The sequence below is a fragment of the Girardinichthys multiradiatus genome, chromosome 4 (assembly GCF_021462225.1).
Source record: "Girardinichthys multiradiatus isolate DD_20200921_A chromosome 4, DD_fGirMul_XY1, whole genome shotgun sequence".
Taxonomy (NCBI): Eukaryota; Metazoa; Chordata; class Actinopteri; order Cyprinodontiformes; family Goodeidae; genus Girardinichthys; species Girardinichthys multiradiatus.
In genome coordinates this window covers 2,269,124-2,284,692 of record NC_061797.1, presented here as the reverse complement: position 1 = coordinate 2,284,692, position 15,569 = coordinate 2,269,124, and the positions used below count along the sequence as shown (strand labels likewise).

General features: G+C 41.1%; 1 protein-coding gene across 7 annotated transcripts in view; it reads left to right on the top strand.

Moving 5' to 3' along the window:
• The window catches only part of mtfmt (mitochondrial methionyl-tRNA formyltransferase), a 101,161-nt gene that overhangs the window by 28,961 nt on the left and 56,631 nt on the right, over positions 1 to 15,569 (top strand). For 6 of the 7 annotated variants that reach the window (XM_047363261.1, XM_047363260.1, XM_047363262.1 and 3 more), the window contains 3 exons: positions 8,120 to 8,211; positions 8,295 to 8,367; positions 12,091 to 12,161. In XM_047363261.1, coding sequence (XP_047219217.1) covers positions 8,120 to 8,211; positions 8,295 to 8,367; positions 12,091 to 12,161 — 236 coding nt within the window. Of the gene's footprint in view, positions 1 to 8,119; positions 8,212 to 8,294; positions 8,368 to 12,090; positions 12,162 to 13,565; positions 13,645 to 15,569 lie in introns of all 7 variants that reach the window. The other variant, XM_047363265.1, reaches the window with a different exon arrangement.

The following is a 15,569-nucleotide window of genomic DNA, read 5'->3' as shown; positions in this document are numbered from 1 at the left end:
CTGTTCCCGGCATGATGTTGTTTTGTAAACTTGTTGCTTCTTTGTGCTGAGGTTTTTTGCAATCTCAAACTGTATCCTGCTAAGGATAAAGTGTGAAATATGATTTTTTTCCCTCTACTTACCTAATGTGGCCTCTTTTCTCATCTAGCAAGGGCAGCGCCTGTGAGTGGGCAGCAAAACCTCGGTGACCCATCCCCCACTTGTCTTGTGTCATGATGTCTGTTTGGATGGGTTGTACTGGAATTCTAATTTCCCCTCGGGGATCAATAAAGTATCTTTGAATTGAATTGAATTGAATTGAAGGACCAGCAGCAGCAGCTGAAGCTGGGGAGCATTTACTCCCACACAAGAACCATCAGCACAGGCACCCCCCAGGGGTGTGTTCTCTCCCCAGTCCTTTTCTCCCTCTACACAAATGACCGAGCCGCAATGGACCCATCTGTGAAACTCCTGAAGTTAGCAGATGACACCACAGGTATTCAATTCAATTCAGTTTATTTATTTATATTTTATATATTTATATATTTATTGGACTGATCCAGGACATTGATGAGTCTGCATACAGACAGGAGGTGGATCGGCTGGTACACTGGTGTGGTCAGATCCACCTGGAACTTAACCCACTCAAGACTGTGGATATGATGGACTTTCGGAGAACACCAACCCCACACAACCTCTCTCACCATCAACCTTGTATCTGTTGTGACCCACTTCCGGTTCCTAGGAACCACCATTTCTCAAAACCTGAGATGGTCCTCACACATAGGCAATGTTCTGAAGAAGGCCCAGCAGAGACTGTACTTCATGAGGTAACTCTAGAAGTACAACCTTGCACAGGAGCTGCTGGTCATCTTCTACACTGCCATAAGTCTGTCCTGTCATCGTCCATCTCTATTTGGTGTGGCTTATCCACAAAACAGGACAGGTCCAGACTGTCATGAACAATCAGGGCTGCAGAAAGAATCATCAGGGCTGACCCTCCCTCTTTCCAGTACTTATATGGGCTAGGGTCAGGAAAAGGGCAGCTAAAATCTCTGCAGACCCAACACACCCTGCACACAAACTGTTTAGGCTTTTACCTTGAGGTCAGCACTACAGAGCACTGTGCTAAAACCAGCCACCACACCGGCCAGTTTCTTCCTCCAGCTTGTTTCTCTGATAAACACGTGAAAGTCATTGTTTCAGAACAACCCCATGCTTACCTTGACTGATCTCAAGTTACAGTGCCTTGCAAAAGTACTCGGCCCCCTTGAACTGGTCAACCTCTTGCCACATTTCAGGCTTCAAACATAAAGATATAAAATTCTAATTTTTTGTGAAGAATCAACAAGTGGGACACAATCGTGAAGTGGAATGAAATTTGTTGGATGTGTCAAACCTTTTTAACAAATAAAAAACCGAAAAGTGGGGCGTGCAATATTATTTGGCCCCTTTACTTGCAGTGCAGCAAACTCACTCCAGAAGTTCAGTGAGGATCTCTGAATGATCCAATGTTGTCCCAAATGACTGATGATGATAAATAGAATCCACCTGTGTGTAATCAAGTCTCTGTATAAATGCACCTGCTCTGTGATAGTCTCAGGGTTCTGTTCAAAGCGCAGAGAGCATCATGAAGACCAAGGAACACACCAGCCAGGTCTGAAATACTGTTGTGGAGAAGTTTAAAGCCGGATTTGGATACAAAAAGATTTCCCAAGCTTTAAACATCCCAAGGAGCATTGTGCAAGCAATCATATTGAAATGGAAGGAGTATCAGACCACTGCAAATCTACCAAGACCCGGCCGTCCCTCTAAACTTTCATCTCAAACAAGGAGAAGACTGATCAGAAATGCAGCCAAGAGGCCCATGATCACTCTGGATGAACTGCAGAGATCTACATCTGAGGTGGGAGAGTCTGTCCATAGGACAACAATCAGTCGTACACTGCACAAATCTGGCCTTTATGGAAGAGTGGCAAGAAGAAAGCCATTTCTCAAAGATATCCATAAAAGTCTTGTTTAAAGTTTGCCACAAGCCACCTGGGAGACACACCAAACATGTGGAAGAAGGTGCTCTGGTCAGATGAAAACAAAATATAACTGTTTGGCCACAATGCAAAACGATATGTTTGACGTAAAAGCAACACAGCTCATCACCCTGAACACACCATCCCCATTGTCAAACATGGTGGTGGCAGCATCATGGTTTGGGCCTGCTTTTCGTCAGCAGGGACAGGGAAGATGGTCAAAATTGATGGGAAGATGGATGGGGCCAAATACAGGACCATTCTGGAAGAAAACCTGTTGGAGTCTGCAAGAGACTTGAGACTGGAACGGACATTTATCTTCCAACAAGACAATGATCCAAAACATAAAGCCAAATCTACAATGGAATGGTTCACAAATAAACGTATCCAGGTGTTGGAATGGCCAAGTCAAAGTCCAGACCTGAATCCAATCGAGAATCTGTGGAAAGAGCTGGAGACTGCTGTTCATGAACGCTCTCCATCCAACCTCACTGAGCTTGAGCTGTTTTGCAAGGAAAAATGGGCAAGAATTTCAGTCTCTCAATGTCCAAAACTGATAGAGACATACCCCAAGTGACTTGCAGCAGAGGGTGGCGCTACAAAGTATTAACGCAAGGGGGCCGAATAATATTGCACGCCCCACTTTTCAGTTATCTATTTGTTAAAAATGTTTGACACAGCCAATAAATTTAATTCCACTTCACGATTGTGTTCCACTTGTTGTTGATTCTTCACAAAAAATTATAAATTATTATATCTTTGTTTGAAGCCCGAAATGTGGCAAGAGGTTGACCAGTTCAAGGGGGCCAAGCACTTTCACAAGGCACTGTATATTCAACTTTAAAGTCAATTGTGTATGTACATTTAAAAAGATATTCTTTATTATTGAGAGGAAAGTGTAAAGTGTAGTCAAATTCCTTGTAGTCTGTAGAAACTTGGCAATAAAGCTGATTCTGATTTAGGCGAGTCAAATTTCTTTGAGAGCTAAGAAAAGGACATAAACGTCCCATGGATGTAAAGGTTATTTAGTTATTCCTTTGTAAAACCAAGTCCAAAAGATCAAGTCAGCACAAGAGGGTAGAAATAAGAGATTGTTTACATTGGGAGACATTTCTAATGTCTTGTGAAGACCCAGGACTTTTTCTTATTTGAATTCAGATTTAAACAGTTAGCTTTCTTCACTGTTTTTAAGGTGAAAGTGGAGACAGTCACAGGAAGCTGGGAGCAAACCAGAGAATAAAGAGTGTGTTTAGAAGGTGCAAATTCTATATCCACCCATGAAGGACGCTCTTTATCTGATGTATTGTCTGTCCAGTACAGACGTTTTATGACTATTGCAAGACCAGTAAGTGTAAGAAATTGGGCAATGATAAGTCACCACAAACCTTTTGATGCTGTAGCAGAGGTTTTCTGATGCAAGTGTTTTTATTGCTCCAGAGAAAGTAACTTATTAATTGATCCAATTATTTAAAAAATACTTTTCAATAAGTACCGGGATATGTGAAAGAAGATATAGAAACTTTAATAAAACAACCATTTTAACTAAACTAACATGACCTACTAGGGATAGTGGGAAACCAGACCATCTGTCGAAGTGTGGTTTACACATCTGCAGAAGAGGGATACATTTTTTGGAAAAAGGACAATCGAATGGATTTGCAGCACACACCCCTAAATATTTAAATCCATCGGTAGCATATTTAAAAAGAAAAAGACAAAGGCATATTTTTGGCCAGCGAATTGATGGGGAAAAATACAGAGGTTGGACAATGAAACTGAAACACCTGGTTTTAGACCACAATAATTTATTAGTATGGTGTAGGGCCTCCTTTTGCGGCCAATACATCGTCAATTCGTCTTGGGAATGACATATACAAGTCCTGCACAGTGGTCAGAAGGATTTTAAGCCATTCTTCTTGCAGGATAGTGGCCAGGTAACTACGTGATACTGGTGGAGGAAAACGTTTCCTGACTTGCCTAGATCTGGTGACTGTGCAGGCCATGGGAGATGTTCAACTTCACTTTCATGTTCATCAAACCAATCTTTCACCAGTCTTGCTGTGTGTATTGGTGCATTGTCATCCTGATACACGGCACCGCCGTCAGGATACAATGTTTGAACCATTGGATGCACATGGTCCTCAAGAATGGTTCGGTAGTCCTTGGCAGTGACGCGTCCATCTAGCACAAGTATTGGGCCAAGGGAATGCCATGATATGGCAGCCCAAACCATCACTGATCCACCCCCATGCTTCACTCTGTGCATGCGACAGTCTGGGTGGTACGCTTCTTTGGGGCTTTTCCACACCGTAACTCTCCCGGATGTGGGGAAAACAGTAAAGGTGGACTCATCAGAGAACAATACATGTTTCACATTGTCCACAGCCCAAGATTTGCGCTCCTTGCACCATTGAAACCGACGTTTGGCATTGGCATGACTGACTAAAGGTTTGGCTATAGCAGCCCGGCCGTGTATATTGACACTGTGGAGCTCCCGACGGACAGTTCTGGTGGAAACAGGAGAGTTGAGGTGCACATTTAATTCTGCCGTGATTTGGGCAGCCGTGGTTTTATGTTTTTTTGAATACAATCCAGGTTAGCACTTTTAGACAAGCTGGGAAGCAGCAGCTCGGCAGCCATTAAAGTGATTCACAGTATTGCGGACTGGGTCCACCGAGGTCTGTAATGGCTTGATGGACTCCTGTATTAGTGCTCAGAATTCCTGTAGAAGTGATGACCATTGCTTTTCCAGTTCAGAAACCAATTGGCTCATTGATACACCTGCTTGGGAGTGTACTTAAATCAGCGTGTCAGCGCCCCGCAGAGTGTTTTTTTTGTCCAGATTTTCTGAAATTTGGACATTGAAAGTAGAGTAGCGATCTAATAAAATGAATGACATCGCCTGTGAAAACATATTATTACTACCTTGTTGGCGGGGCGGGATAAGTCCTCAAAATAGAGACATTTAAAAAACTAATCAGCAACAGAACACTTAACAAAAATAATATTCAGGCTACCTATATCAGTTTGTTTTCATCATTTAACTGAGCTTTAATATGACATCTGAGCTTGCTTGTCCTTGATAAGCTTTAACAGATCAGCAGAGTGAAAACAGCTGTTACTTTTCTCTCTCTCGGTAGCGGGGAGACACACTGGCTTTAGTCTTTCCCATCTGTAGTTGCTTCATTTTACCTTTATTGCTCTTTTGATTGATACAAGGTACGTTTGCATTTCAGTATACTCTATGTATACCCCATGTATACCAATGTTGCATTGGATCATTTAGATCATTAATGTACGCAATTTAAATAAATTAATAAAAATTAATGGATGATCTTTAAACTACTCTTGTATTTGATCATTCTAACTTTTATAAAAGCAAACATCAGAATGTACAAAATATAACTGATGCTGATAGTGTTTAGAACATAATACACAGTTTATTCTAAAATTTGCTAGCATTTGAGTGAAAAAACTACACCATGAAGTGAGAAAAGATCAGGAGGTAGCATACATTGGTAAGGATTAAGTAAGTGAGTGGAAATGCAGTTGGTCCTGATGATATACCTGTGGAGGCATGGAAGTAGCAGCAGTAGAGTTTTTGACCAGGCTGTTCAATGAGATCTTTGCCCTGTTCACACTGCAGGCAAATGTGGCCCAAATCAGATTTTTTTGGGGTCAAGTGATCAGGTCAGGTTGTTAAAAACAAGTGGGAACGCTTAGATCTGGCCCGTATCTGACTCTTTGAAGTCACAATCATATGTTGTCCTGAATCCGACTCATATCTGATCTTTTGGAATGTGGCTCCAGTGGGAATGACCAAGGCGCATTAGATGTGACTTTTACGTCACTTTCTGTCGCATTCATCACAATTTTACGCCGCCCAGCAAGAAACGTTAGCAGTTAGCAAAACAGACGTGGGGCTAGAATAGAACTGCACAGTGGAGAGACAGCGAGACGTTAAGAGCTCGTTAATAAACAGAGATAAAACTTTATTCAAGCCTAATTGAATGGCTCATAGGAACTGTGTGGATGTGGCACGAAGTTTGTACTGTAAAATTCGTATACAACCGTTCAAACAGGACTTTAAAATGCTATCGAGGTTACCGAGCATGTGATAATCTGCCCCTGCCGCAGTCCGATACAATGGATTGCATGTGGATCAGTTTGGAGCTGCAACATTTTCAAAGTAACGGGGACAGCCACGCAAAAAAATCTGATTCCTGTAAAAATCTGATTTGAGCATTAAGACCTGCAGTGTGAATGTAGCCTTAGAGAGTGATAATATGCCAGAGGAATGGATGAGAAGTGTGTACCACTTTTCAAGAACAAGGCAGATGTTGAGTTGTGGCAACTACAGCGGAATAAAGTTGATGAGACATGCACTGAAGTTATGGTGAAGAGTAGTGGAAGTGAGCATCTGTGAGCAGTAGTATGGCATCATACCAAGAAAAAATACTACAGATGCAATATTTACTTTGAGGACATTTATAAAGAAGTACAAAAAAGGTCAGAGGGAGCTGCATTGTGTTTTTGTAGATCTAGAGAAAGCAAATGACAGGGTACTGAGAGAAGAGCTGTGGTATTGTATGAGGAAGTCTGGAGTAACAGAAGTATGTTAGAGTGGTGTAGGACATGTTTCAGAGCTGTAAGACAGTGGTGAGGTGTGTTGCAGGTGTGACAGAGGAGTTCGAGGTGAAAGTGGGACTGTATCAAGAATCGGCTCTGACCCCCTTCTTGTTTGCTCTGGTGATGGACAAGTTGATAGATGATATTAGACAGGACTCAGGACTATGATGTTTGCAGATAACATTGTGATCAGTAGTGAGAGCAGGGGACAGGAAAACCTAGTGATGAAGGTTTTCCCTAGAAAGAAGAGGGATGAAGGTTAGCCGGAGCAAGTACTAAAGGTGCGTTCACACCGAACGTGAAAGACACAACAGGAGCAGGCAATTTACATGTTAACCCTACGTAAAGGCGCGTTCAAAAGAGATGCAAGGCGGAGGATGCAAAGGACATGATGCGAACGGTGTGATTAAGGCGAATAGAGCAAAGCGAGAGCAAAATCTGCGATGGATGCGCAGCGAATTAAGCTGGAGTTGAAAATCGGAACTCTTCTGTTTTCCCTTCTCGTCTATAGCCCTGTTTTCAGCACAACAGTTGTCATACAAGTATAAAACTCACAGCAGATGCTCGGGGTAAATCTATGTTCATGTAGGACATTATATTTTATTCATAAGTATTTAATTTACAGATCCATATGTCAGCAAGCCTGATTTCTAGATATCAGCCGTTATTACTTATTTATTCAATACGCTACCATGCTACATTCTGTTGTCATATCAGCTCTTGCCTGGCTTTATTTTACCGGTCCTCGTCCATATGTTTAGGCAAGAACGAGAGAACATAAAGTTAAAAGCTAAAATAAAGCAAAATTGTAAGGTATGAAGTAGAGAGAATGAAACGGGCCATTATGTCTTCTAGCAACCTAGGCCTATAGAAGCATTACTAGAGAGATGGCTCAGGATAACCTAAGCCACTCTAACTATAAGGTTTATATAAAAAAAAAACTTGTAAATCTAGTCTTAATACATGAGCTCCACCCCAGAAAAACTGTCTAACACATCCACACAGTGCAAGCCCTGCACATGCAGCCTGCTCTGAGCAAGCCCCTCACCCTATCCAATCCAAATGCCAGCAACTCCACACGCCTCTTTATCGCTGAGCCCACCCAAACACCCGGCCAACGCAAGCATTCCCAATCCACTCACCCATGAGAGAGAAACAAGGCATAAATAAATAAAGAAACAAGTAAACGTGCCCAAACCAGCAGGGTACCTCACCTGGGCCAACCAACAACCCAGGCCAAGCACAACCCATTAGCTGGCCCAGCACAGGGACAAAACACACTGCACCCACCCAACTCCAGTCTACCGCCAGGAAGGTGGCCAAAGCTGCTGATTCTTTCATTGGTTACGTTACAGGTGAAAATCTATTATGGTCTCATTTTGTTAGATAACAAAAACCTGTCATGAACAGTGGTGTGTACCCTTTTTATAACCACTGTAATTGAACTAGTTTTCCTCTGTGGTTAATTTGCTTGTCTCCTACAGCCCCAAAAATCAATACATCAATGAGCTGGATTCACTGGGAAGAACAGACCTGTAACCAAATTGCTTGTTTGTGTCGTGCCATTGGATGCCGGGTAAGCAAAGAAGATATCTGTGATTCGGGCTGTTTTTCAGTGAGTCACCATTAAATATTACAAAGATGCTTTTCTCTCTTTAGATACCTTTGAGGACTATATGGATGGGGAAAACTATAAAACTTTTGGATTTTGTTGGAAAATGTCACACTACAGGTAACTGCATGATTGCATTTGACTAAGATGGTTTCTAAAGCCATACTTGTGACCAGGTCTTCATAATATCACTGTTCTGAAGTCAAATTGCCTAATGATGATTTAGTTTCTGAGATAAAGTTGATGTACTCAGTTTCCTATGCATAGCTCTACCTGGAGACATTTGGCCGAATAGGTGTTCTGAATATTGAACGAGTTGAATGATGACTTAAACATGGAAGTAAAGTTGAGACCTCTTTCATGTTTATCTTAATCTTTATTGACATGCTTTTTAACAATGTTTTCAAAACTGCTTGTGAACCTATACTGCTATGTACTGTAACAGCCTCTACAGTACAACAATTCTGTACTTTACCATGGTTAACTAGACTAACCATGGTTAGTTTAGGTTGTGCCAAATCAAAGAAATAAGTAAAACAAAACAGGGCCTAACTGTCACCTAAACTAAGCCAGAAGAAATAAAGGAAAAGAAATAAAGGAAAAGAAAGCTCTGCTATTCTAGTCTAACAAAACAAAAGCTCAAAAAGCACTCCCGTACCTCCCTTCCCATACCTCCGGTGAAGGAAAAAGTGGCTGCTTGGCCTTGGCTTCTGACTGACCTGTTTCAGGTTTTGGGGGATGGGCGGTTGAAACCCTATCTGTACGAGGTGCAGCTACAAACACATTTTTGTGTGTCAACATGAACTCATCAGCCAAGACTGCAGCTTTTGAAAATGAGGCCACTTTTTGCTCATTTAAATAAACCACCATTTGCTCTGGCGATGTAGTCTTGAAATCTTCCAGCAAGATTAGCTGACGAAGAGATTCAAAGCTTCTCTTGACTTCATTAGCTACACACCATTTATCAAATAAGACAGCTTTCTCTCGTGCAAACTCCACATCAGTTTGACTACTAGACCGCTTATGATTCCTAAATTGTTGCCTGTAAGCATCTGGCACAAGCTAATAAGCACACAAGATATACTGTTTCAGTACATCATAATTCATGCCATCCTCAGTTGACAGTGATGATACAACTTCTTGTGCTTTACCCATTACCTTATATTGCAGCAGCACAGCCCACATCTCCTTTGGCCACTCTAGTGCTGTTGCAATCCTTTCAAAGGCATTGAAGTAGGAATCAACTTCTGACTGCCTAAATGGTGGCACCAAAGTAATATTTCTGCTAACATCAAACTTGTTTTTATTTAGCAAGACCTCCACTGAATCAGATGGAACAGATTAACCTAGCAATGACTTCCTATGCGAAAGCCTCATTGCTTCCGCTTCAACCTGTTTTAATTTGATCTCCTTCTCAGCTTCAATTTCCAGCTTCCAAATCTCAAGTGAAGCGAAGCTCTCGATTTACCGGTCGGTCTACGTTCCTACCCTCACCTATGGCCATGAACCTTGGGTCATGACCGAAAGAACGAGATCCCGGATACAAGCGGCGGAAATGAGCTTCCTCCGTAGGGTGGCCGGGCACTCCCTTAGAGATAGTGTGAGGAGCTCGGCCATCCGGGAGCGGCTCGGAGTAGAGCTGCTACTCCTCCACATCGAGAGGAGCCAGTTGAGGTGGCTCGGGCATCTATACCGGATGCCTCCTGCCTTCCTCGGGAGGTGTTCCAGGCACGTCCCACCGGGAGGAGGCTCAGGGGAAGGCCCAGGACACGCTGGAGGGACTATGTCTCTCGGCTGGCCTGGGAACGCCTTGGGCTCCCCCCGGAGGAGCTGGAGGAGGTGTCTGGGGAGAGGGACGTCTGGGCATCTCTGCTGAGTCTGCTGCCCCTGCGACCCGGTCCCGGATAAAGCGGAAGACGACGTGTACAAGTACGAATCTCAAGTCTGAGATCAACTCAGCTTTACGTACCATCTCTCTTTCATGCGCTTCCAACTGAAGGCAAGCCAGCCGAACTTTAAGTCTGACAATACCACTGGAACTACCGAGTCTGGTGACCCAGGACTGAAGCGAGGTAAAGTCCCAGGAGGCATGTGATGTTCCTCCAACACCTTTGGGGGAGTTATCGTGGCGGCAGCTCCTGTTTCCGACGGGGAGACTCCTAATTCACCAGAAGAAACACAATCACAAACATCCAGATCAGTTTCACTTGAGTCTCCTAGGATTTTCAACTCAACCAGTTTTTGCAAAACAATATTCTTAATGTCCTGTTTAACAACATGCTTCTTCAGAGAATTATCAAAATGGTCTGCAATGGCCAACAAGTCATTCTTACGATATAACTCCACCTTCTCACGGCAAGGAGCCTGAATGAACTCCTTTAAGTCAAAGCTCATTTTCAAACAATCACAAAAATCTTGCAAATACTGTGGTTGTCCTCAGCTCAGGAATTATTCATTATCCCGGACGAGCCCCCACTTTTGTTACGGCCCCCCCACTCAAGTTGAAGGAGGGAGAACACACAGGAAAACCATAATAAAATGACAGAGTCTTTGTAAGTGTGGTACAATGGGATTTATTTTCCTCTATTAAAAAAAAAGACCCCAAAAGGGTTGAACAACCTGTGGGGGGAAAGGGGCAGTTAGGTTGTGCCAAATGAAATAAATAAATAAATCAAAACGGCCTAACTGTCACCTAAACTAAGCCAGAAGAAATCAAGGAAAAGAAAGCTCTGCTATTCTAGTCTCACAAAACAAGCTCAAAATATTAAATGAGTGGCACCAACCTACTTACCTAGTGTGTATAACAGAGAAAAAACTATGTGATGGAAATGTACAGGGTCCCCCAAACTTACCTAGCCCACAAACTCCCACCACAAACCTTCAAACAATGCTAGAGAACAAAGCATGTGCCAAAAAGCCAGCCAGGTGAAGCCACACCCCCAGCCCTACAGGTGAGCAGTTTATGTAGAGCTGCCTGATCGGCTCCCTCAAGCCGATCAAGGCAAATTGGCATCAGCCTGCACTCTGAACCTGTGAGAGACAGGAGACACAAGGAGGTGGAGCGGAGGTGGTGGGGGTGGATGAAAACTGTTTTTGTTTTTTAGATATTTTTTCAGCACTAGTGGCCTTTATTTTTGACAGTAGGTAGACAGGAAAGAGGGGTGGAGAGATGGGCAGACATTCGGCAAATGTCGCCAGGTCCGGAACTAGAACCCGGGACAGCCGCTTCGAGGACTGTAGCCTCTGTATATGGTCGCGCGCTTAACCCTTACACCATCAGCGCCGCGCCCATGAAAACGTTTTTACTGAGCTGTGCCCTGCATGCTTTCTACTGACTAAATGGCAGCCCTGACCCATGACCTCCCCATGTGATCGCAAACCTCAAAAAAATCAAAGTAATGTAAGGTGACAGTGTAAATAACCTTTTGTAGTTTCTAAAACCACTGCTGTGGATGCTATAATACATGGCTCACATTACATTTGTTTTCTGTTTTTTGTATTTGTATGAACCTTCATTTCTCAAATGTCTACAACGATAATCCACCAATTAGTTCTGACTTCTCTGTGCACACAAACAAATAATCAGATCGGTAATAGCAGCATGAAAAACTGGGTTCTCAGACAACTTTAAAAAAAAAAAACAATATAGAGGAAATACAGCTGTCAATCACATGGTCACTGTAATAATGAAGGTCTTGTCTTTTGTTTGTGTCGAGTGGTACAGAATTTCTGTGTTAGAAGGAGTTATGTTTATTGAATTTTTGCGCATGCATATGTGGCTTTGCATTGGCTGTGGTCATGAATTACTACAGCTTTGACTCTTAACTTTAATTTATCACACAGATCAAAGGAATCAGAAACCTGGCTCAGTGTACTATGATAAGGTTTCCAATACTCTGGCTGTCTGTTGTAAGGTATGTTTATTTCTATTGTACTGCTGCTACTTTGTTTGTCCAAATATCCGACAGTCAGATATTCAGAATGTTTTGCTTGTATTGCATTGGAGCTTTGGATCCTTTCGTATTCATATCTTTGGGTTGTTTTCAAGTGATTGCAAAATTTTTCAGAAGGCAACATTACCAAGTATTAACTCTGCAATCAGAAGGATCACTTTTTACATGTGTTATCCTGCTGAGTTTGTTAACTCCCAAATGAATTAAACATTTGTAATGTTCATGATAGCTTCAATTTACTAGAGACTCGGTATGAACCAAAAACCTGGACAAAATGCTACATTAAAGTTTAAACTGATTTGAATGTCGATGAGTGGAAAAACTATTTCATCCTCTGTGGAGAAACTTTTATTAATTGGCACGTTGATTACACCCTCTCTCCTTTACATACATTCTTTATATTCTTGTCCGCTTGGCAACTAAATTTTTCTCAACAGATTTTTTGGGAGGTTTGGTAATGACCCTCTTTGACATAAATATATGACAGACCTATCAGAGAAATACTTGTACATTTGCTTTTTTATAGCAGGAGGCTATGAGATTTCATTTCATCATAACATAGTGTGCTGCCAATAGCGTTACTGGGTTCTTGGTGACTATGGTCTAAATTGTCTTCAGAAAATTAACAAGCTGCACCCATGTTGTAGCGGCCACTCTCCTATGATCATCCACACCCAGGAGGCTGGCTCTTGAATGGAGCTATGTACACTAAAGAAAAATAGATAAAATAATAGAAAATTATAGAAAAATTTAGATAGAGTAACTTATTTTACTTTGAATAAAAACAACAATCAATTTCTGTTTTCAACATAGACTGTTTAATACAAGGTGGCAGTTAAATATTAGTAATTGTAGTTGTCCTAATGTATTCTGGACAAGTTTGAAATTCTTGCCCTCACTATTGTTTTATCCAGTGAGAGAAGATTTCTGCTCTGTCATTAGGTAAAAATCTTTACTTTTTAGTTAAGGTTTGCTTTATCTTACATCGATGCAAATGTTTGCATAATAACATGATTTTTGAAAAGCACACTATCACACAATACAGTTAATCAAATTTGAAATGAGTCATTTACCTGTTTGGAGTGCCTTAGTGAGAAACATCTGGCGGTGTCACTCCTTCAGAATTCTCCTGTGAAGGGAGAAAAATAATATACTTGGTCTTTATTACTTGACAGGGTCACAAACTAGTCTAAAAGGCATTTTAACATTATACATGAGGGATCTGTAAAAGGTGGACTCTGGCCCAAGTCCAGAACGCTTAAGTATTCCATCCGGAACGCGAATCATTTTCTGTCAAGCATTCATACTGAAAAAACTGTATTTTTATGTACCACAACTGACACGATTATTTTCTTTAATTCTCAGCCTAACAGCAAGCAAAGGAGTTTTCGCTGAGAATGCAGTGGATTTTAAGCAAACACAAGAAGCCCTTACAGATGCTAAGGTGGTAAAAGAGTTTTTTGTAGCTGTTGTCGACACACTTTGATAGGAAACAAAAGCTGGAACTCACAGATTCCCATCATCCACAACTACCACAAGACGTGCAGAGTTTCTTACAAAATGTGTGTGGTCACAGCTGAAAAGCGCTATTGCCAAGGGATTGTATGTAGCGTTAGCAGTTGATGAATCAAGAGATATTACTGACAGTGCCCACCTTCTTGTCTGTTACCCCTATTCAACACAGACAACGAACAATTATAATCACTAAGAATTATAACATTTTAGGATTTTATTTTAATTACAGTAAGTTATTAAATTCGTAACCTATTCATATTTCCTTCTTAGTTAGTTCTTGCATATCTTGAGGCATCTGGAATCCATGGCAAAAGTTCTGAACTGTTTATACTAACTGTTCATTCTTAGGTATTATAACCGATTCCTAATTGATTCATAGGGATTTCTTAGTATTCTTAACTCAATCAGGATTCATGAAGCATAGGGGGCCATTGTACCCCCTAAAACTGCCCAAATCTCTTCTGCCCTTGAAAAAAAATTGTAAATAAGAAAAACAAATTTATTAAACACACATAATCAAATCAAAAAAATTATAGATAAGAAATATAAATAAAACAATGTATTTTTTTGTTTCTTATAAAATTTTATGGCCAACAACAAGCACTTTAGTTTTTTATATTATATTGGCAAAAACAGTCACATCACCTTAAACTTTACATTTTCTAACTATCAAGTTATCAATCAAATAACATTCACTCCTGCTTGTCCCTCATCACTTTTTATTGTATCTTGATTGAAAATCACACAAATTTTCAAGAATAGTAACGACTTCAAATTTAATCGTACCTGATTCTTAGATGCATTTGGTATATTGTTAATTGATTGCTAATATTCATGCAGTATTCTTAAAATTCTTATAAATCTTACTGTATTCTTGACAATACTCATGCGAATGAAGCCGTATCTCAGGATTTCTATATTGTAGCTGTGTTGTAACTGAATCTTAGGTACCGTATTTTCCGCACTATAAGGCGCACCTTCAATGAATGGCCTATTTTAGAACTTTTTTCATATATAGGGCGCACCGGATTATAAGGCGCATAGAATAGAAGCTACTGCAGTCAAACGTTTGACTGGGGTTGCGTTATGCATCCACTAGATGGAGCTGTGCTAAAGAGAATGTCAACAAAAGAGTCAGATAAGTTAGTCAGTCAAACTTTATTAATACACTACAAACCAGCGTTCTGATAACTCCATTCACTCTCATGGTAAGGTCTCCTCTACATAGAATTCTATTGAATAGAGCCAACCGCACGTTAGGAATGCATTGGAGTCTATGAAGTTGAAGTTGAAATCAAACGTTAGTTAAAACGTGAAAGGGAACTTTTCCCTGATTCAGTAAACACGTAAAAGAAACAGTTTGATACACTAAATCAAACGTTAGTACATTCACAATATAGTAGCGTTAACTGTTGAATTATCTCGCTGCTGCTCTATTCCCATGTTCGACTGCGTAGCTGACAGCCTTGAGTTTGAACTCAGCATCGTAAGCGTGTCTCTTGAAAGGTGCAATTTTGGGGTCGTTATACACACACAAGTGGTGTTGGTCTAGGAGTAAGCACAGTACAGGTGTTTACCACTATTACTTCGGCGACACCCCTGACTACGGTAGCCGTAATGCTGCAAGCGGTGCGGCTTTGTAGTTTACCAGTCGTACTGAAACATTTTGACAGAGCGCCGTGTACAACCAGTATGGATCAACCAATTAACCAATTGATCCATATACAGGTCCTTCTCAAAATATTAGCATATTGTGATAAAGTTCATTATTTTCCATAATGTCATGATGAAAATTTAACATTCATATATTTTAGATTCATTGCACACTAACTGAAATATTTCAGGTCTTTTATT